At 37.1% G+C, this 23,712-nt stretch overlaps 1 protein-coding gene across 1 annotated transcript in view; it reads left to right on the top strand.

The window, feature by feature from the left end:
- tprg1l (tumor protein p63 regulated 1-like) overlaps positions 1–23,712 on the top strand; it is a 64,699-nt gene that overhangs the window by 35,551 nt on the left and 5,436 nt on the right. Inside the window, exons 2-4 of the mRNA XM_028807456.2 lie at positions 7,661–7,752; positions 18,283–18,459; positions 19,108–19,261. Coding sequence (XP_028663289.1) covers positions 7,661–7,752; positions 18,283–18,459; positions 19,108–19,261 — 423 coding nt within the window. The remainder of the gene's footprint in view (positions 1–7,660; positions 7,753–18,282; positions 18,460–19,107; positions 19,262–23,712) is intronic.

The raw sequence follows: 23,712 nt of genomic DNA, 5'->3' as shown, positions 1-23,712 counted from the left end.
AAGTCATGTAGGATGAGGGGTTTTATTGTGCTATATTGACCCTGCTAGTGTATGTTTTGCTTGTATTCATCCTTCGATGTGCTGGCGACTCGTTCAGAGATGGGCGCAACTCTGAATGGATGGCATAATTAAACATGTATAACGAAGATATTTTTAAAGTTCTGAACACTCCGTGGGCTAAGTTTATAAGTAGTTTTAATTTCACAAAGACGTTTATCGTGTGGTGATTGGTTATGTGGTGAAAGAAAAAGGAAGGATAGGAACTGGGGTTTTGGTAGCCTACGTCAGATAGATACAGCATGCATGCAATAAAGAGAGCCCGCTCAGAAGAACATGCATTGAATTCTGTGTTCATGTTTCCGACCAGCAGATCACAAACCCAACATTTGCACACTATTTAAGTTAAACCTGTGCGATAGCTATTCATACATCCAGTTTTTTGGAGCCTCATCACACCTGCCATAAAGTTCTCTACACTGAACATACACCTGGGGACCCCTTACTGCGAGGGAGCAGCACTACCGACTCACTACCGTGCATGTGTAATACCTGCTTTAATGTATTTCATCATGAAAATGATATCAAGTATTTATCTTTGCATTCAAAATTTTAAGAAAGCAGGAATATCATGAACGGAATGGATTCTGTATGGTGATCGCTGTCTTCTCTTAGTGCGGAGGAAGTCAGTTTAAGAAGCGTAGTGATTAACCACTGGGTCGGGGAACGTAACACAAAGCATTTAATGTGCTGCATTAATTTATGACGGGGTAAATTATGAGAATAAAGTGGAAATGTCGACTTTAATCTCAACATAAATGGCAAGAATAAAGTGGAAATGTCGACTTTAATCTCGACATAAACGGCGAGAATAAAGTGGAAATGTTGACTTTGTTCTCGACATATAGTTTGTTTTTTTCTTCCCAGTATAGCTTAGCTTGAAGCAAGGTCCATATTAATGCAGTTTGCCTAAATGATGCTTCAGTTAGTAAAGATGTCATCACCAAGTTGCACTTGTTTTATTTTATTTTAATTTGATGAATACTGTGCAATGCACCTGGGCTTGAAGTCTTGAAGTAATAGTGCAACTATCAGTAATAATACAATTCTTTATTTTATTGTTATTATTTATTAGTTTAAATATTATGCAGTTTAATGATGATAAAGTTGTTTAAAAAGTCACTTTAACGTGTCAGTGGACAGAGATTGTTAACATTAACAGAAAGTGTAGTTGGTTTACAAAAAATATTTACTATTTATTCCTTTTCTAAGACATATTCAGTGCAATACAATTTTTGACAAGCACTTCTGGATATTTTACTAAGCCTAAATGCTTCTTTGTATGGTTGAAAATATGTTGTCAAAATTATAGTTTGTTTTTGCAAAATTTGTTCAATAAAAAGGTTCTATATTTTGACTGCATCTGTCATGCAATGTGATACCTTCTCCATTAGTGCCACCCCCTTGAAAACTATCACTTTATGGGGCAATGCAAAACTGTATTAATACTTATGTGCACATTAAAATGTTTTTTTTGTACAGTGTACAATACTCTTGACAGTGGAATAGGTTATTCTTAGCCAGTAATTGCAGTGAAAAATGTGGTTAACATCCACTCATGCATGGGGAAAAAATACCGTCGAATACCGTGAAACCGGGATAATTTAGAAAAATACCGTGATAACAGAATTTTGGTCATACCGCCCACCCCTAATGTGTATGTATATAAATGTATTTACAGGTGCTGGGATATGATTTCTTCCTTTCTCACTTTTTATTCATCTGTTTTCCAACTACATTTATCCAAGTATAACTGATTTTCCACCAGGTATTTTACATCTATAATTACCGCGTTTCACTAGATCAGTAAAATTGAAACTTTTTTAAATTTCTTGTTGAGCCTTTATGAAATAGTTACTCCTTTCCAAACTGCTTTGTAATTACTTTATGCATTTTCTTAAGAGAGATCTGCAGTCTTATTCAAAATGATTTAGTTACAGTAATATATACTTATATGACTATATATATATATATATATATATATATATATTTGCAGTTGGAGATCCACAAAGGGAGAAAAAACGAATCACGTATCATAAAATAGTTTTATTCCTGAGCTTTCAACCCCTATCAGGGGTCTTCATCAGAGGATAATGCTTAGACTTACAAGAATCAAAGGCAATATATAGCAGCACATTCATTATAGGAGGTGACTAAGTCCGTATGATCAAAAAGGGGGGGGGGGGGTTTATCGTTAAATTAAAGTGCATATGTCCTTCTTAAGTTGGCATATGCTGGGTTTATGTCCAAGTGTCTGTTGATGGCATTTTCATCTGATAGCCAAGACTCGGCCAACTCTCTGGCGCTTTTTGTACTGGCCTTACATTTTACTTTCACGTTGTCCCAGTTGAATGTGTGTCCTGTCGATTTAGTATGTGCATATATCAAAGAGAGTGCGTCCTTTCTTCTGACAGCGTTGCGATGTTCCTGTACACGTGTTGAAATTCTTTTTGACGTTTGTCCTATGTATACAGCTGAGCAAGAATTGCATGGAATACTATAAACTGCGTTTCGTGTTTCGGCTGTCGATTTCTTGTTTTTAGCATTAAACAGGACCATGTGCAGATTGTTGGTGGGTTTATGTGCTATTTTGATGCCCCACTTGGTCAGGGTGCGTGCCGTGCCTTCTGACACATTATGGTGGTATGGGAGTGAATGCCAGGTGGAGTGGGGGTTCTGATGTACGTCGCTTGTATGCTGATTCCTTTGGCGCCTGCTGTGTAGACTCCGATTAATGAATGATTTTGAGTATCCGTTCGAGGTGAAAAGTTGAAACAGATAGCGTCTCTCATTAATTTTTGTTTCCTTGGTATTACAATGCGTGTGGACTCGTTTAAATAGGGTTTTCACGCAGCTCCGTTTATGAGATACCGGGTGATTGCTGGCGAAGTGTAGAATCTTGTCTGCGTGGCATTGTTTGCGGTAAACACTTGTGGTCAGGGTGGCGTCACTATTTCTTTTGATGTAAATGTCCAGGAAATTGATGTGTCGATTATTTTATTTTTCCATTGTGAACTGGATTGCAGGGAATATTGTGTTAATATGATTGAAGAATTCATTCAGCTGGCTCTTTCTTAATATGACGAATGTGTCGTCTACATAGCGTATCCAAATTTTGGGTGTAATCTGGGATAAAGCTATGTTTTCAAATCGTTGCATTACCAGTTCAGCTAGGAGTCCCGATAACGGTGATCCCATCGGCATGCCTTCTTTCTGTGTGTAATACTTGCCGTTGAAATGAAAGTGCGTTTTTTGGCAAAGTGATATTAGGTGCATTAAGTCTTTGATGGACAGTTTGGTTCTTGTCTCTATGGTGGGGTCACTATCCAGTTTCATTAATAATGTTTCTGTGGCCAGTTGGGTTGGGATCATGGTGTATAGCGATATAACATCAAACGAGACCATGATCTCGTCCTCGGCGATGGATACGTCATTCAAGCACTGTAATGCCGACTCCGCGCTGTTGACAGAATAATCCGAGTCGTCCGTTAAATGTTTAAGTAGTTGGAAAAGTCTTTTTGACAAGTTGTATGATGGTCCGCCTATTAGGCTAACCACTGGTCTGTATTTTAGTGGTGTTTTGTGTATTTTTGGGAGTCCATAAAATTCCGGGCAGTTAGCATCATTGGATTTCATTTTGTGAAAGTTCTGTACATCTAGGCGGTTACCATTTCGGAGTTTTGTCAGAGTATAGTTTATTTTATTCTGTGTGGTTTTTGTTGGGTCGTTATTTAGCTGTTGATAAGTATTACTGTCCGAAAGCATTTCTTCTATGGCTGTGGTGTATTGTTCTCTGTCTAGGATAACAGTTGCGCCTCCTTTGTCAGCTGGTGTAATAATAATGCTGTTGTCATTCCGTAAAGATCTTAAAGCTTTCTGTTCACTTGCCAGAATACGTGTGGTTGGTTGTCTTGTGTGTAGCTGGCTGGCTACTATTTCTTGTGCCTGTTCTGTTGGTATTTTTTCAGTTGCTAAGATATGTTCTAACGAACCGAGGAAGTTCATGTTAGATGCGTCCTTATAATTGAATTTTAATCCTCTGGAGAGAATATTGTGTTCTGTGGTGGAGAGCCGTCTTTTGGATAGGTTGTGTACTCCGGGTTGGGGGTTGTTCATATATTGATTTCCAGTGGTTAGCCTAATAGGCGGACCATCATACAACTTGTCAAAAAGACTTTTCCAACTACTTAAACATTTAACGGACGACTCGGATTATTCTGTCAACAGCGCGGAGTCGGCATTACAGCGCTTGAATGATGTATCCATCGCCGAGGACGAGATCATGGTCTCGTTTGATGTTATATCGCTATACACCATGATCCCGACCCAACTGGCCACAGAAACATTATTAATGAAACTGGATAGTGACCCCACCATAGAGACAAGAACCAAACTGTCCATCAAAGACTTAATGCACCTAATATCACTTTGCCAAAAAACGCACTTTCATTTCAACGGCAAGTATTACACACAGAAAGAAGGCATGCCGATGGGATCACCGTTATCGGGACTCCTAGCTGAACTGGTAATGCAACGATTTGAAAACATAGCTTTATCCCAGATTACACCCAAAATTTGGATACGCTATGTAGACGACACATTCGTCATATTAAGAAAGAGCCAGCTGAATGAATTCTTCAATCATATTAACACAATATTCCCTGCAATCCAGTTCACAATGGAAAAAGAAAATAATCGACACATCAATTTCCTGGACATTTACATCAAAAGAAATAGTGACGCCACCCTGACCACAAGTGTTTACCGCAAACAATGCCACGCAGACAAGATTCTACACTTCGCCAGCAATCACCCGGTATCTCATAAACGGAGCTGCGTGAAAACCCTATTTAAACGAGTCCACACGCATTGTAATACCAAGGAAACAAAAATTAATGAGAGACGCTATCTGTTTCAACTTTTCACCTCGAACGGATACTCAAAATCATTCATTAATCGGAGTCTACACAGCAGGCGCCAAAGGAATCAGCATACAAGCGACGTACATCAGAACCCCCACTCCACCTGGCATTCACTCCCATACCACCATAATGTGTCAGAAGGCACGGCACGCACCCTGACCAAGTGGGGCATCAAAATAGCACATAAACCCACCAACAATCTGCACATGGTCCTGTTTAATGCTAAAAACAAGAAATCGACAGCCGAAACACGAAACGCAGTTTATAGTATTCCATGCAATTCTTGCTCAGCTGTATACATAGGACAAACGTCAAAAAGAATTTCAACACGTGTACAGGAACATCGCAACGCTGTCAGAAGAAAGGACGCACTATCTTTGATATATGCACATACTAAATCGACAGGACACACATTCAACTGGGACAACGTGAAAGTAAAATGTAAGGCCAGTACAAAAAGCGCCAGAGAGTTGGCCGAGTCTTGGCTATCAGATGAAAATGCCATCAACAGACACTTGGACATAAACCCAGCATATGCCAACTTAAGAAGGACATATGCACTTTAATTTAACGATAAACCCCCCCCCCCCCCCCTTTTTGATCATACGGACTTAGTCACCTCCTATAATGAATGTGCTGCTATATATTGCCTTTGATTCTTGTAAGTCTAAGCATTATCCTCTGATGAAGACCCCTGATAGGGGTTGAAAGCTCAGGAATAAAACTATTTTATGATACGTGAGTCGTTTTTTCTCCCTTTGTATATCTCCAACTGCAAATATGCAAACCGTATCACAGACCTTCTCTTCCATTCATATATATATATATATATATATATATATATATATATATATATATATATATATACATATATATACATAAATGAAAACAAAATCAACATCTTAACAGAAGGGGGCAGAATAATTCAGAGTAATATCAGTACAGTCTTTGGCCCGGTTATTACTTAAAGTATCTGGCAAGTTGAGCCTTCTTGGACTAACAGACAAAGGTTTGTTTGTTTTTTTTTGGTGTAAAGTGAAAAACTTGAAACATGGTCTTGAATTTGACCTGAAAAGTAAGGGTGTGTGTATTTATATATAATTTTAAATACAGTAATCCCTCCTCCATCGCGGGGGTTGCGTTCCAGAGCCACCCGCGAAGTAGGAAAATCCGCGAAGTAGAAACCATACGTTTATATGGTTATTTTTAGAATGTCATGCTTGGGTCACAGATTTGCGCAGAAACACAGGAGGTTGTAGAGAGACAGGAACGTTATTCAAACACTGCAAACAAACATTTGTCTCTTTTTCAAAAGTTTAAACTGTGCTCCATGACAAGACAGAGATGACAGTTCTGTCTCACAATTAAAAGAATGCAAACATATCTTCCTTTTCAAAGGAGTGCAAAGCAAGCAGTCAAAAAAAAAATCAATACGGCTTTTAAGTATGCGAAGCACCGCCGGTACAAAGCTGTTGAAGGCGGCAGCTCACACCCCCCTCTGTCAGGAGCAGGAAGAGAGAGAGAGAGAGAGAGAGAGATAGCGAGAGACAGATAAAAAAAATCAATACGTGCCCTTTGAGCTTTTAAGTATGCGAAGCTCCGTGCAGCCTGTCCTTCAGGAAGCAGCTGCACACAGCCCCCCTGCTCACACCCCCCCTACGTCAGCGCAAGAGAGAGAGAGAGAGAGAGAGAGAAAGTTAGCTGGATAGCTTTTCAGCCATCTGCCAATAGCGACCCTTGTATGAAATCAACTGGGCAAACCAACTGAGGAAGCATGTACCAGAAATTAAAAGACCTATTGTCCGCAGAAACCCGCGAAGCAGCGAAAAATCCGCGATATATATTTAAATATGCTTACATATAAAATCCGCGATGGAGTGAAGCCGCGAAAGGCGAAGCGCGATATAGCGAGGGATCACTGTACTAAAATGTTCGGAAGAGTTCTTTCAGAAAGTAAAACAGATAAGAAAATGCTGTATTTTACACGGAAACTGATGCACTCCAATACTACCAAATATTCACTTCTCCCTCCTTCAATTCTGTACCAGATTAAGCCAGTTGGACTTGTTTGTGGTGTTTTCTTATTGTTGAATCAAGATATAAATGATAATCTTAACTACTGACACTTGTGACAAATTACAGATTCATGCAAGAAGGAGACTCTTTAATCTTTCCCTCTGCGATCTGCCCATAAAATGTGCTAGTACTGTATACGTTTTACACAATAACTGCTTCTGTGCTTTGTGCATCTAATTTAAGTTTAAGAATTTAAATGTGGTTTTCTACCCAATTACTTTCTATTTATTTAGACTAGGCACTCTTTCCTCATGGCTGTGTAGGTAGGTTCTTTCTGGCTGTTTTTGTGACTGCAGTTTATTTCATATATCCTCAAGATATTTTTTTTTTATGAATTAAATAGAAAACTGAAAACATGACTCCACAGAATAAATTAAAAGTGATGAATTAGTTTTATATACCTTGGAACTTTGATTGGTGTTATGCTGCAGAAATTTATCTACTCTTATATACTGTTGTTTGTGAAATATATTTCACTATCTGATTATTTTGATAATAATTAGATTGTACTAAAAAGTGTCATAATTGTTTACTTCTGTTGAGAACTTTTGGCTCACTCTATATAAAGCCAATCTGTAGTTTATATTTACCAAACTCTCTTTCAGCCAGGCACTATTGAGCAAGCTGTGAATGACATCCGAGTTGTGGCCGTGCCTTCTGAGGATGGAGAGGTGCAGAGCGTTTGGCTCCTTACAGAGTAAGTGACATATACTTCTTAAATATGCAATACAGTAATCCCTCCTCCATCGCGGGGGTTGCGTTCCAGAGCCACCCGCGAAATAAGAAAATCCGCGAAGTAGAAACCATATGTTTATATGGGTATTTTTATATTGTCATGCTTGGGTCACAGATTTGCGCAGAAACACAGGAGGTTATAGAGAGACAGGAACGTTATTCAAACACTGCAAACAAACATTTGTCTCTTTTTCAAAAGTTTAAACTGTGCTCCATGACAAGACAGAGATGACAGTTCTGTCTCACAATTAAAAGAATGCAAACATATCTTCCTCTTCAAAGGAGTGCGTGTCAGGAGCACAGGCTGTCAGAAACAGAGAGCAAAGCAAACAAATCAATAGGGCTGTTTGGCTTTTAAGTATGCGAAGCACCGCCGGTACAAAGCTGTTGAAGGCGGCAGCTCACACCCCCTCCGTCAGGAGCAGGGTGAGAGAGAGAGAGAGACAGAGAAAAACAAAACAGTGAAAAATCAATACATGCCCTTTGAGCTTTTAAGTATGTGAAGCACTGTGCAGCATGTCTCTTCACGAAGCAGCTGCACACAGAAGGTAGCAACGTGAAGATAATCTTTCAGCATTTTTAGACGAGCGTCCGTATCGTCTAGGTGTGTGAACAGCCCCACTGCTCACACCCCCTACGTCAGGATCAGAGAAAGTCAGCGCAAGAGACACAGAGAAAAGTAAGTTGGGTAGCTTCTCAGCCATCTGCCAATAGCGTCCCTTGTATGAAATCAACTGGGCAAACCAACTGAGGAAGCATGTACCAGAAATTAAAAGACCCATTGTCCTCAGAAATCCGCGAACCAGCAAAAAATCTGCGATATATATTTAAATATGCTTACATATAAAATCCGCGATAGAGTGAAGCCGCAAAAGGCGAAGCGCGATATAGCGAGGGATCACTGTATAGGATTTAAAAGCACAAAACTAGTTACAGTGGCATGCAAAAGTTTGGGGTCAATTTACAATTTGCATCACCTGGGATTTCCTAGCGATGACTTTGAAGAAGGCATAGTATTAACAAGCTAATTAAGGTTGGTGACCTTGGGAAACATTATCTGAGACCTTAAATATCTTGGGGTGCCCAAACGTTTCCATGGTACTCATTTTCTTTTTTCACTGTAACATTGTACAAAACAACAACAATACACTAATCATTCATAAAATGTTGAAAATAAATGTGTCATCTTTAACTTTATTCCTTTTGGTGATCTGTTCATCTCCTGCTAATTTAACCTTTCACAGTAACAGATATTTTATGCAAAGGTGCCCAAACCTTTTGCATACCACTGTAACTAAGATGGTTACCAAAAATGGACAATAAAGCTCTTTAGAAGAAAATAAGAAATAGAATATTAGAATTTTTCTTTTCCCAGATAGGTTTGACAAGTAATAAGTCACATATTAAAAATACCATGTTTCTACGTAATTGTATTGTTGAATATTTTCATGGGAGCAGATTTAAGTTTGGTAAAAATGGAAAAATATTTTCAGTTTTATACCTACGTTTTTTTATATCAGTGCAACTTAAAGAAATTCATACATTTGGATAATTCTGACAGCTGAAAATTGCTAGATTACAGTTATTATCTGGTTAAATAAAGCATTGCTTGAGCTGCTAGTTCGTGTTTCTTTTGAGGGTTGATGCTCTTCTTAACAATAATAGTGGTGATTGTATTCTCACTTTTCACATAGTTAATGCCTTTTTAAAGTAGGTAGCATGGTGTACTTGCTAAAGAAAAGATCTTGATACTCAAATACAAGATTGTAGTTTCTATTTCATTCTAATGTGATGTAAGTTACAAAAAATATATCTTTGAAGATTGCATTTTTTTGTCCAAGTCCCAGACTTAGAGGGGAAATCATTATTTTTTGGTGATTTACATCCGTGATATGTAACTTTTTTGTCAATCACAAATGAGCAAAGCATAGTACTCTAGTTTTGTATGATCTGTAATCATCTCAATATTAAGTTTTTTGGCAGAGGAATAATAAAACATTAAAGACTGAAGTCGCCATCCAGACAGGATAGGATTAACCTTTGCTACTACAGCAAACTTTTCTTTATAATTTATTACAGATATGTTAAAACCTTGAATTTTGATTATCCTTATGTTAACAAGCTTCAAATTCTGCAAACAAAATCTTAAACTGCCACTCATGTTTCTATCAGTGGAAAGAATGGCCAAGAATGAGGCTAGCAGGTTACTTCTTTTGTTACTGTTTCCATATTAGTTCATGGAAGCAGTGTGCTCAGGCTTGTCAAAAAGAAACATGTCTTTTACTTAGGTGGTCTTGCACTGAAAAGAGAAACCAAGATAGTTAAATTTATATCTCACAAACTGTACACACCCCAATCCCACTTTGCATCATCAACACAGCTAAAGGTTTGTTTGAAAAGTACTTTGATATGAGCCACAACTAAAGTATTCAGGTTATTCTCAAGTCATAATAAAATGGTTAAGTAGCATACAGGAAATCATAAAATACTTTTCCATGGTGCTGTATGTAGTGTATTGCAGATTTTGGTCTTTAACCAAAATCTAGAATCTGAATGAATAAAGAACACATTTTTTGTTTTCTTCAAAAATTTTTTTTATCATGGCAGTATTTGCTTGTTGGCTGGAAATGACTCAAATGGCAAGGGTCAACATAAGTGAGGTTTATATGAAAATGAACTGGCTGAAAATTAAGTTTGGCTGTGTTTAATTTGCTGACCCTAACTATCCCAGTTGTGGGGTTAATTTAACTAGAGAGAATTACTTTTTCATACAATGTTATTTGGTGTGGTAAGACATTGTTCATTCAGATAATGACAATTACAGAAAGTTAGTGTTTGTTTAATGTTTTAGTTTAAACTCTGAAAACAGTCAGTGTCAGTTTTGCAATAGAGGAAATTTGGTACTGTGTAACACAACTGCTCAACAAACATAGTTTAGCATATTATTCATAGTCCTTGATCCACCAGCAGAAACCAAAATAACACGTATGTATGCTGGAAATTGTGGTTAAAATGGACATACAGGTACTGCATACAAATTTGGAAAGAAGCCAGTCTAAAGCCACCTCCTATTGACAGTTGAATCTCTTGCTAAAATCTCAAAAGTGACTCATTGAATACACAAGTTTCCAACTATATCCTTGTGTTCTTGTTAAACTCATTTTAAAGTAAGAGTTTTAATTCACTGTACTAATTCCTTTCTTAATTTTGAACACTTCAGTCATATCACTTCTTAATCTTCTTTTGCTTTAATTGAAGAGACTCGGCTATTTTAATCTTTCCTCATAACTCATCATCTTAAGTCTTGGGATCATCCAAGTTGAATCATCTTACTTAGATTCTTTCTAGCACTTCTGACTTGTCCTTTTTGTAGCCTGGATACACTAACTGCACACAGTACTCAAGGTTTAGGCTTCTCCAGTGCTTTATAAAGCTTGACTACTCTACACATCGTGCTGTATAACCTGACATTGTGTTACCTTTGATAATGGTTACAGAACACAGTCTGGAAATTGATAGTGATGAGTCCACTACCTTTTTATATGGTGTACTTTAAATCTAACATTTTTACTTCCTATGTGTAATACTTTACATTACATTTCATCTGCCCTAGCCTGTTTGCTGTTCAAGTCCTACTGTAATGATTCAACAGATTCTAGATTATCTTGCCAATCCTTCTAGCTTGGTATCATCTACAAACTTAACCATCTTGTTATTTATATCCTTAATAATTCCTTGCATTAATTTCCTGTGATGCAAAGTAAGCTTATTGGTATATAGTTTCTGTACCTGGATCTGCCTGCTCAACCTTTTCATGTAATGGGATAATATTTGCCATTTTCCAGTCCTTTGGTATTTTTGCCAAGGGTTTATATATGTACGCACCCATTTCGTTAAGCACTTATGGACAAATATCTGGTCCTGCTGATTATTTTGATTTTAGCCTGTTTAATCTGAGCAGTACTTGTCCCTCTACAATCTCCAAATCACTCATTACCGTCTTAGTATTCCCTGTTACCCCAGGGAGGTTATCCACTTCCTCACATGTGAAGACTTCAGAAAGTATCAGTTTAGGGCATATGCTATTTCATTGTTCGTATATTTTGCCTTTACTATTTCTGATACACTTTACCTCCTCCTTGACTGTACTTTTACTACTAAAATATTGAAAGAGTCTCTTTGGTTCATCTTTTGCCTTATCTGCAATATTACTTTCTAGCTGCTCTTTTAGCTTCCATAATATCCTTCTTAATGGTTGCCCTCATGTTGCCATATACCCTACAATTAACAATACAAGTATTAGTCTTATATGTGAAGTGCAATTTTTTTTTTCCTTTGCTGTTATTTATCTTACCTAACCACTGCTGATTTTTATTTTTTATTATTTTTTGGATTTACCTATTCTACATTATTTGTAAAATATTTTTAAACATGTTCTACTACTCCTCGACTACCTCCACACTTGACTTTGTTGGTTCTGTTCAAAATTTGCCGTACCAAAGTTAAAATTAAGTTTTAGTATTTGCATGTACACTCTTCCAAAACACTGAGAATTCTATTATATTACGGTCACTTGACCCTAGAGGTTGAATCACCTCTACACCCTCAATTCTTTCCAAGTTATTACAAAAGTCCAGACAGGCTTCCCCACTCATTGGAGCTTTTAACATATTTTGTTAAAAAGCAGTTACTGATTAAGTCTATGAACTCTTGCTCTTGTACTCTGCCTTTTGCAAGGTTAGCCAGTGTTCAGGCATTTAAAGACCCTCTTGATGGACGATAATAGCTCCTCGTAAACTTACCTTTTAAATATTACTCAAAAGATGCATATTAAAATTACTGTCCTAACATGAGGCCTCTTTACTTAATGCTCTTCAGATGAATCCAGATGTCCTCATAAAGATGTGGCTAATCATCCAACTGAAGAAGACTTGTATTTAAATTCTCCTTTACATATAGTATATGCCAACCCCCATAATTTTCTTCTTTGGCTGCCCTTCCTTAACAATGTTTAACCTTCTATGTTATATTCCTCCTCATCTTTGCTATTTAGCCAGGTTTCTGTTATTGCCTTAATATTATAATTATGCTGTGTTACATACAGCTCCAGCTCTTTTGTTTTATTTTTGGTACTTCTAGCATTAAGGCAAGCTATTTTAATGTGTTACTTACTTTACTCCAAATGATCATCAAGTCATTTTTTTTGACGCCTGCAGGACTTTATTTGGTAACAAGAAGTGAATTTTATTAGCTTGTTAGAATTATTAGATGGTTACAGTTAATATATAGCAGATGAGTGCCAGGTTGTGTTTAAGCATCTCCTTTTTATGTTCATAGTTCCTGTAACTTCTCAGTCAATAACATGTGAAAAGATGCACGATTATCATTGTTTACTTTGTATAATAATAGGAATTGTTACCTCTTCTTCTCTTTAGTAGTAAAATCAGTAATAAAAGACAATCTCAATACAATGCAGAGCTGTCCTTCTCTAACACTTGACAGGTTAAATTAGTACCAATGCATGCTTCCCAACTTGACCTGACTTGATATTTCCAGTCTTGACTCGTAATATTTTTTTTTTTTTTTTTTAATTTTATTAATTTTATTGTAATCATTTATACAAATCGATCAATTTTTACAAAAAATAGGATTGAAAAACAAGTCAATGAGAGAGAGAGCATGGCCAACGGGGTAAAACTTAAGGCTTGTAAACATACCTAAATTGATGAGTTTAATAGGCCAGTAGAGATGGATGGAGAGGAAAAAAGAAATGCGGAGATAATTACTTACTCTGTGCTTTAAGAGCTTATTCTAAAATTTTATTGATTATATCCTGCCAGGTTTTTAAAAAATTCTGTACAGATCCTCTAACTGAATATTTCTTTTTTTCCAATTTCAAATAGTATAAAACATCGGTTACCCACTGACTTAAAAGAGGAGAGTTAGGATTCTTCTAGTTTAGCAAAATAAGTCTGCGTGCCAAAAGTATAGTGGATGCAATCACAGTTTGTTTGTCCTTCTCCAATTTAAACCCATCTGGAAGAACACCAAACACAGCTGTTAATGGGTTAGGAGGGATTGTGACACCAAGGCTGTCTGAGAGGCACTTAAAAAGTTTGGTCCAAAATGATGTTAATTTGGTGCAGGCCCAAAACATGTGACCCAGTGAGGCTGGGACTTGATTGCAGCGTTTGCAGGTTGGATCTTGCCCTGGAAACATTTTGGGCAGTTTTAGGCGAGACAGATGTGCTCGATATATAATTTTGAATTGAATAACTGCATGCTTTGCGCATATGGAGCTCGAGTGAATTCTCTGCATTGCTACTTTCCACTCCCTTTCTGATATATTAAGAAATCTTTTTCCCATTGTCCTCTTGGATCTTTGAAAGGGAGGGACTGTAAAATAATTTTATATATTGCAGAGATGGTGTCTAAGTCCTTGAAATTGAGCAGCATTTTTTCCACCATGGACGAGGATGCAAGATGAGGAAAATCGGGCAGGTTCTGTTTAACAAAGTTCCTAATTTGAAGATAGTGAAAGAAATGTGTAGCTGGAAAGTTAAATTTGGAATGTAATTGTTCGCAGGATGCAAAGATGTTGTCTATATAAAGATCTCTGAGCAATTTAATCCCAAATTTTTTTCAGATATTAAAAACTGCATATGTTTGTGAGAGTTGAAAGAGGTGGTTCTCTTGCAGAGGTGCCACAGATAAAAGCTTCTTCATCTTAAAATGCTTTCTACATTGGTTCCATATTCTGAGTGAGTGAAGCACAATTGGGTTATTAGTATATTGCCGATACCTTGCATTTATTGGGGCACAAAGCAGGGAATATAAAGTACTGCAGGATTTTACTTCTATTGCGGACCAGTCCTGTGTATGTTCATCTATTTGTGTCCAGGTTTTTTATAGCTTGTATGTTTGCTGCCCAGTAATAAAACTGAAAGTTAGGTAGATTATTTTTACAATAATCAAAAACTGCTTACTTTCATACGCTTGTTGCAGAAAGAGGGAACAAAAAACACTATTTTCCAGATCTAGGCAAAGTGAACTTCCTAAGTAGGAACCTAGCAATCGCTAGTCAGTTATTTAAAGATCGTTGATTTGGTTGCAAAGAGCAAAAACAAATAATTTTTATTTTAAGGCTAAAGAAATGGAGGAGATGGCAAATTTAAACAAATCGGGTTACCTAGAACAACACATGGTGGAGAACTTGTGCTCACAGAATGTAAAATTGAAGAAAAATACATGATCTGCTTTACAACTGTTAATGGAGTTGTAAGACAGCTAGGCTGGTATTTGGGTCATTGTTTTGGCCATAATCCTTACATCACTGTGACTAGCTTTCGAAATGCTGCTAATGTTAAATGTCGTTCAGACTACACTCTTACTCTGTGTCGCAGTATCAGAAGTGTGTTTTCAGATAACTGGTAAAAGAAAAAAAAATCTTCAGACTGCTCAAGTTGAATTTGGCCTTGTGTTAGGATAGAAAGCTAAGGTGACCTGGAACAGGCACCAGCCATCAGGCATGTTATAGTTGATAACAGGTCCTGCTGTCACATGGCAAGATATTAGCGTATTTGAATCTGTGAATGCTACTAAGAGGCCTGTGTCTATGTTGACAAATGTTTTATCCAAAGACTGTAACCGTTTCTTCATTAATACTTTGTAGGCTTGTGCCAATAGGCGATATTAGTGGCATTTGATGATTGATTACTTACATAGCCGGTGGGCTTTCCTTTGCTGAGGATTTGAACAAAGCGATTAAACACATCACAAATACACTATGCATTTGTATTATGATTGTATGTGGATTGGCTGTAAACACATTTATTTACAGCACAGTGTTTAAATGCTGGGGATCAACATGGTAGACATGTTGTTTTGAAGGCCAGAGAAAGAAGCCGTCTGTGACATGTTATTAAGAGAAGACAAAACAGGCAAAGGATGTACTGTGGCAATTGAGACAGCTGTAGCCAAAGCTGCAACTTAGCTGCGGTCAGTCTAGATGCGTGAACAGAATCAAAAGTGGTGAGAAAAACTTCTGCCTGAACCGTTTAATCACCACTACTGCTGCTGCACGGTCTCCACAACCGTCATTTCACATTTTTCTGTATTTGCAAAAGACACAAGACTTTGAAAATGTATACTTGTCAAAAAACATGTTGCAGTTGGCTTCACGGTATATTGCCACGGGTACCGGCTGTAACAGATTATCCAGTCATTTTGGAATAAATAAACCACCACTGTGTTAAGGAAGTATGTTTAACTTTCCTGTTGACTCTGCATCAAGCTCGCACAAGGGAAGCAACTCTTGATGGCTGCCATATCCCTGTCACTGCCCCAAAAATAATTTGACAATGATTATTATAACTGAAAGGGAAACTGTCTCCTCATTTAATTCCAGGCTAATTGTCTGTACAGATGTGTGATTTTGGAAGAGCTGAAGAGTGACATGTGGCTTAGCAAGAAAAATACATATAATGGAAAGCAAAAGTAATTTTTCCACATAAATAATGTGCAACAGCTGTGGCACCATTGTGTCCATGTCATACTACCCTGCTTGTATTTTGTGGTTTTTCTAAATTCAGAATCGCCAATAAATAACGGCAGGTGAGGTTTGTTAAAGCATAGTGTGGTGGATGTTGAATGCACAAATAGCAGTTTGAGCTTGTGAATCATTCACAATAAAAACCTTCCTGCTTACTCCACAATTAACTTTGAGTAATTAGTTTGACCAACTGAAAGAACTCCAGTCCAAACTGATATACAGTAGCAGGATAGTAAGCCTATGAAAAAGAGAGGAACTGCAGAAGATTAAGATGCCTGTACAGCTTCTAAACATTTGCTAGTGAATGTAGTGTTTGTCAAACAAAAGAAACAGTGGAGAAAATATATTAAATAATCGAAATACACAGAATATACATTTATTCAAGAAATATTTTTTCTCATTTCATATTATGACTTGTTCAAAATTGTCGAACAGTTCACTAATGTACCCCAGTAAGGAACAGAAGCTCCCTGGACACTGATTATGATGTGACTGTATCCAAGTTTAAGAAATTCTTATTTGTCCTCCCACATGGTAAACTACACCTTCCTTAGTTTAAGGTATTCTTGATGTACATCAGTGTAAGCCATTGTAAAGAATTTCAAGATACTGTTGACAGTTGTTCTCACAAAGTAGATGCATTTCTTGATTTGTTGGTTGTAGATTATGCAACCCTGTGGAAACTGAGCTGTCACTTAACCCGTATTTCATGGACAACACACAATTGAAACAGGGTACTTTCTAAAAAATATGTTAAAGAAGAGTCTCTTTGTCCTTGGTCCAGATTAAGGTGTGTGCAGTTTATAAATGTTGAGAAGAGAAGGTAAGCAAAAGCTGTGAAAAAGAGGGTGCACTACCGGGAAATGAGAACTATCAAGGTTAAACAACATAGTAATGCTAGGCATTGAGAAGCAGATGAAATTGAAGAGGGCAGGAAGAAAAGCATGGCTTTACTATCAAAATCAAATGTCTGTTACAAAGCTATTTTTGTGTTATACCTTTAAACCCTTTTTTCCTTTTGTCACTTTCCATTTTGGAGACTGCATGGTGATTCCAAATAATGCCCGTTTTTTATTCTCTGAGACAATTCAGATTTCTTTAAAAAAAAAAAAAGTTCAGAGAAAGTTTGAATAAGCAGAGCCCAGACAATTATGATGATCTTATGGAATTCATTAAACAATATTGAAGGAGTAGGATTAATTATATAGGTAGGTGTGGTAGTCCATGTCTACCATTTTGATTTACAGTCAGTGAGTTACAGATTGGATAAGTAACTGAGGTCTTGCCTTGTAGGAAAGTTATAGGGCTAGACATAGTCATGTACTGTGTCTCTTCTATCAGATTTAGAAAAGGAGTTTCATTTCCTAGCATCAGAAATCATTACTGTACGTGATGTTGGCTCAGTGTCACAGAAACTGCCTTGGAAATATTCTTAAAAATTGTTTTGTGAAAAGAGTGGGAACCCTGATTGTATAATGTAAATGCCAAAAGGTGGAACCCTAGGATGTGTGCAGAATAAGTTACAGTCTGGAATGACCTGGAAACAACTGGACAATATTTTAGGATATTATTAAATCGATTGCTGTGGAATGGAATGTGATTTTCCTTGCTAAACAGTTTTCATCTGAATGACTTTTTAAATTAAGTGTCCATTCAAAATTTGCTCAAGTATGTGTTTGTGTGCATTGGATCTCGCTTTGCCTCTGTTGCAGCTAGGTAACAGATGTTTGATATAGGTTAATTCTGAGACATGATAGTTGGAGAAATTATATATTTGGTTAGTAGGTAGATCTCCGCATGCATCCACTTAAGAAACAATATTACTGTGATCAACATCTGCATTCTGAGTGTAACTTCTCAACAATCAAAATAACATGGATTTGTTGTATCTGAATAAATGATTTGCTTATTGGAGAGCTAATCTGTTTGTCTTTTTGCTAGGATTGACCATTGGAACAATGAAAAAGAGCGCCTAGTACTAATCACCGACAGGTCCCTTTTGATCTGCAAGTATGACTTCATCAGTCTCCTGTGTCAACAAGTGATCAGGGTCTCTCTTAATGCAGTTGATACCATCTCACTTGGAGAGTTTGAGTTTCCTCCTAAGTCCCTGAACAAGTAAGTCATCTGATGTGGGAAGATCTGTGAGAGTTGAGTGAACATGATGCTTGAAATTGTATAGAGAACGATAACACTGTTGTAAGGTCCCCAGTTAGTGCTGTCTGACATGTTGCACAGAGATAATAATTGACTGAAGGGAACATAATGTAATCCTGCTAAGCCAGGAACTGTAAAAGGCAGTTTTATACATTATCCTTTCTATTCTTTGATATATGTAATTCTGAAACATTGCCAGCAGAGGGCTTCCATGGTCTTTATTCATATATGAAATCTACTCTAAAATGGATGTGGAGGATGAAATCTTGTATTGAACGTTGATGCAGAATGGGGGAGGAGGGGGGGTTTATAAATTTATCATGTCGGTGTAAAATGCAGTCCTATATGATTTTCTTCTTTCTTTCTTTCTTTGTAGTCATGGTACTGACAATTTACATAACACTTTTTAATTTAGGGTGTATTTCCAGTGCGTTGCAGGCACTTAGCTGCTAGGTAATTTGACAGAATTAGAAACCTATTGAATTAAACTGGTATTTAAAATGCACTTGTTCATCAGCTTATGCATTTCTTTATGTCACTAATAATTTAATAAGACCTTTTGTTGGTATGGGTTAATGTAAAGATTTTACTCTGTGTTTGGCCTTTTAGGAGAGAAGGGTATGGTCTCCGTGTACAATGGGATAAGCGGTCTCGTCCTTCTTTTATCAGTCGCTGGAACCCATGGTCCACAGACGTACCATATGCTACATTTACTGAACATCCAATGGCTAATGCTGATGAGAAGATAGCCACACTCTGTCAGGTAACCAAGATATGTTTATCAGAGCTGAATGTATTATTGCATGTTCCTTACATGGCCATAAACTTGTTAAACTTAATACTCAACATATCCCTCGAGCAGAGTCAAAAGCATTTTAATTTTTCTTTAAAACACAGTAATGTGGGAATTTACAGCCAATTGAGTTGAGGCCATTTGTACTTATAGCCAAAGGCCATAGGAAAACAACAGCGTAATAAGGTTATAGAAATTGGCAACACTAGCCATAGTAGTAAATCTTTTGTTGTTATTATTTCATAGGGTCTCATGTTTTCTAACTCTTCAATGCACTTTAAAGTATGTTTTGATGAGTGCCGCTCCACATGGCCAATTCTTATGCATTTGGCCCGTACTGCCTTCCTTTCACCAGTGTTTCTTGACCTTTATGGTCCTGTGACTCAGTTTAGCCTTTTTAAATTCACTGACGACCTACTAGCAGCAATTGCAAACTGCCCCCTTGGTGAAAAGAGCACTATCAGGGTCCCCCTTAGTGAAAAAAGCTCACTTAGAAACAGGGTAACATATCGTGCAACCCAGCTGATCATTTAGGTAACCCACTGCTAAGACACGAAGATCACTTTGTGTAGAGTATGTATACCAGTGATCCACACTAGACATACCAGTACACTTTTTGACTGACATGTGGCCAAATGGCTGGTTGCAAATGGAGCTATAAATCAGCCTGTGACTGTCTGGGTATGAACATTCATCAACAGATCATTCCCACTTACAGAATTATAAATAAAAACTTGTTCAGTGGTCTTAGCAGCATGATGGTGATGCTTATTTGTACTTTTATACTCAATTTATCTGCTTTAGGTAGCTTCTACTCCTAGTCCTTTACATTATCATTCTTTACTTTGATAAAGTTTCCACTTTAAACATGACACAGTTATATGAAGTACTGATTCAGGCATGTAAGGTGTGAGGGCTGGCAGGCCCACTGGAGGTCACAGCAAGGTTATTATAGTTTTGCCTTTTTATATTAGTTTTTATTTCTATATTTATTCTGACCTTACTTGGAAATTCAGTTTAGTTTTAGTTTTCCTTCATCGTGTATTTTTAGTTTTAGTTTAGTTTTTATTTCACAAAGACATTTCTATTTTATTTTTATATATATTAGTTTCAGTTTTAGTTTTAGTAATTATGACATGGAGCGCCTACAGAGTTAGTTTTGTGTCACAATCAGACAGAACTGTACACTTAACAGATTTGGATATGAGTTTAATGTTAGTGGAAGCTTACTACACCACATAGTTTATTATCTGGTCTTGCTTTTGTCTGATAAAAACAAGCATAATCAAAACTAGACACTGAATATGAACAATTTTACACAATTTTATACTTTTTAAAATATTTTCTCATGAAAATCACAGGGGCTTAGGAAGAACAGGGCTCTTAGACTTGAATGAGTGTGCTGACCCCACCTAGCTGTATTGAGGGAAACAAAGAACAACAAGCATATAGTGTGAAGGTTAAGGGCAGTGAGTCTTGAATAGACCACCATAAAGGACAGTAAACCCATAATGAGCAGAGCAAGAGCAGGTAATAGGAGTACGGATAGGCATAAAACAACAGAGACAGCGTCTGAGATTAAGAACAACATATACATTATCTAAACCTGTTTATCCAGAGCAGGATCACAGGAAACCTGGAGTCTACCACAGCAGGTTTGGATGCAAGGCAGGAAAAATCCCTGGTATGCAATATGTATGATAAGGCTGATGTTAAGAACAAAAAGAATATGATGATTTCAACTATCTATTTTGAGAGAGGGGGAGAAAAACGTTGAAAAAAGGGAGACAAATATTTTAAAATTCTGCTAATGGATTACTTTCACAATATCAGGTATTTTGAGTTGTGAATATGAACTAAAAAAGATAAATTAATAAATATGGAATAAATACAAAAACCCATTAGTATGTTTAGTTTTTCATCACTTGTCAGACTCTCTACCTTTGTTTGTATCGCTTTGTTGTTAAACGATGTTTTTAAAGCAAAAGTGATTGATCAGCAACAATATGCTGATCTTGTATGATGACCTAGTCAGTCTCGATCAGTGCTGTTTTATTTTCAACAACCGGGAGTGGTCTCCTCGAGACTTTCTTGTATACTCAGATATGGGGATGGATATTTGAGGAGTAAACCGCAAGACAATGATTATATTTTTATATTATGTACATTAAGGAACCATCAACAACAAATCAAATTAATAATATATTGAACAATTATTATAAAAGTAAAATTGAATAAATCGGACTCTGCAGCTGTATTAAAAAAAAAAATCGAGTATGTGTTCAGGTAAAGTACCACTTCCGGGTGATGGATTTGGCCCAAAAGTTAATACAGATCTATGGTGTAACAACCACATGCCGAATTTCATCCATCTATCTAGTTGCATTTTTGAGTTATCGTGTTTACACACACACAGACACACACACAAACACACACACGCACGTGCGTACGCACACAATTCCAAAAAATAGTATTGTTGGACACTGGTTAGTCTATAACGTCAAGATTCATCAAAATATCGAGGTCGAATTTTTTCATGATTACTATACTTTCTCTATACTTCGTATATGAGAAAGTAAAAACGATTTCTCCTTTGCGAAAGAGGCAGGTGAATCGCTCTCAACAAAAAGCAAACACCTGAGAAATAAACTGAAATGTTACTCACTCGTGATTTTTCTGTCCATATGGTAAACATTTTGTTGACCAGTACATTCTGATTTCAGCCGTTTGAATTACATCTTGATATACAACAAGCACAAAGAAAGGCGGCACGCATATCGCTTTCTATTTCACACGCTTTATGCACCCGCACTCAGCTTGCTCTGTCACCGCAAATGCTGTGTGAACAGCTGCCCTCCGTCACCAGCCACCGTTCACTGGATGAATATGTGCGGGCGGTTCGTGGTGGATGACTTTCTGTTTTAGAGTTAAAACTTACAAGGGTTAAAGACTAACGGCAAGAATATTCATTCAAAAACGAAAACTAAAAATATTTTAGTAAATTATTATTTTATTTCAGTTAGTCTTTCCAGCTACTTTAATAGTTTCGTTTAGTTTTAGTTTTTCATTTCGGTTTTGTTAATTATTTTATTTCAGTTTACGAAAATGTTTTTTTAATAATAGTTTCAGTTTTGATTTTAGTTTTAGTTAACTATAATAACCTTGGGTCACAGGCCTGTGGAAATCTGAGATACTGTTGCAACCTAGGGGGGCTGCCAAGCAGCAGTTCGGGGGACATAGAACCCTTCAAAACCATCTCTCCTTGTCCCTCCTTTAAGGCGGCATCCCAGCCGAGTAAAGATGCCAGCCGTCCCTCACAAAAGATAAAACTGTATAATCTCACTTAGAATGAAAGGATGTCTTTTAGCATTATCAAGAAGCACCTAAATTAGTGCAGTACGCACCTTCCCAGTCAATCTTGGCGGTGATCTCATCAGACCTGCCTCTACTACAAAGAATCTTGGTGTCATTTTTGATTCCTCCCTTTCTTATTCCGCCCACATAAATCACATTAAAAAACATTCTTACTTTCACCTCCGTAACATATCACGTGTTCGCTCCTTCCTCTCCTTTTCTAATGCTGAGAAACTTTTCCATGCTTTTATCACATCCTGCATTGATTATTGTAATTCCCTTCTAATCTTGTATCTCAGCTCCAGCTTATTCAAAACTCGGTTGCAAGAGTCCTTACATGGACCAGCAGCAGCGAGCACATCACACCCATCCTGCTCCGCCTTCACTGGCTCCCTGTGTCCTACAGAATTGAATATAAAATTCTACTAATAACCTACAAGGCCTTAAATGACCTTCTCCATCACTATGTGCCTGTCCGCCCACTAAGGTCATCTGATTCTGGCAACCTTGTTGTACCTCACACTAACCTACACTCCATGGGTGACAGGGCCTTCAGCTGTATAGCGCCCAGACCCTGGAATGACCTACCGAAATTAATTAGATCAGCTGGCTCCATGAATTCTTTTAAAAAAACAACTCAAAACTCATCTGTTCAGGAAGGCTTTTAGCTCTACTTGACTTTGTAACCCTTCTTTCAGTTTACCTCTATGTCAAGATGCTCATGTAACCTGTATGTGTGTGTGCTATGCCATCAATTATGTTGTCTGTTAGGCTTTTCTCTGAATTTACTATCTTGCTCTTCTTTATTTATTTATCTGATTTAGTACTATTCTATGTACTGTATACCCTGTCGTTCGTTCTTAAACTCTGTAAAGTGCCTTGAACATGGGAAAGGCGCTATATAAATGTAATGAATTATTATATAAATAAAATGTATTATTATTATTATTATTTATTATTATAATGCTGTTTGAATGAAGTACGAAAGGAGGTTTGCCAAAATTTCAAATCAAGTGGTGTTTTGGCACAGGATATGGCAGTATGTTTGTGCAACAATTGTTCAGTCA

Source organism: Erpetoichthys calabaricus, chromosome 8 (genome assembly GCF_900747795.2).
Source record: "Erpetoichthys calabaricus chromosome 8, fErpCal1.3, whole genome shotgun sequence".
Lineage (NCBI taxonomy): Eukaryota > Metazoa > Chordata > Cladistia > Polypteriformes > Polypteridae > Erpetoichthys > Erpetoichthys calabaricus.
Note: the sequence above shows the minus strand (reverse complement) of the source record. Positions and strands in the feature narration are given on the sequence as shown.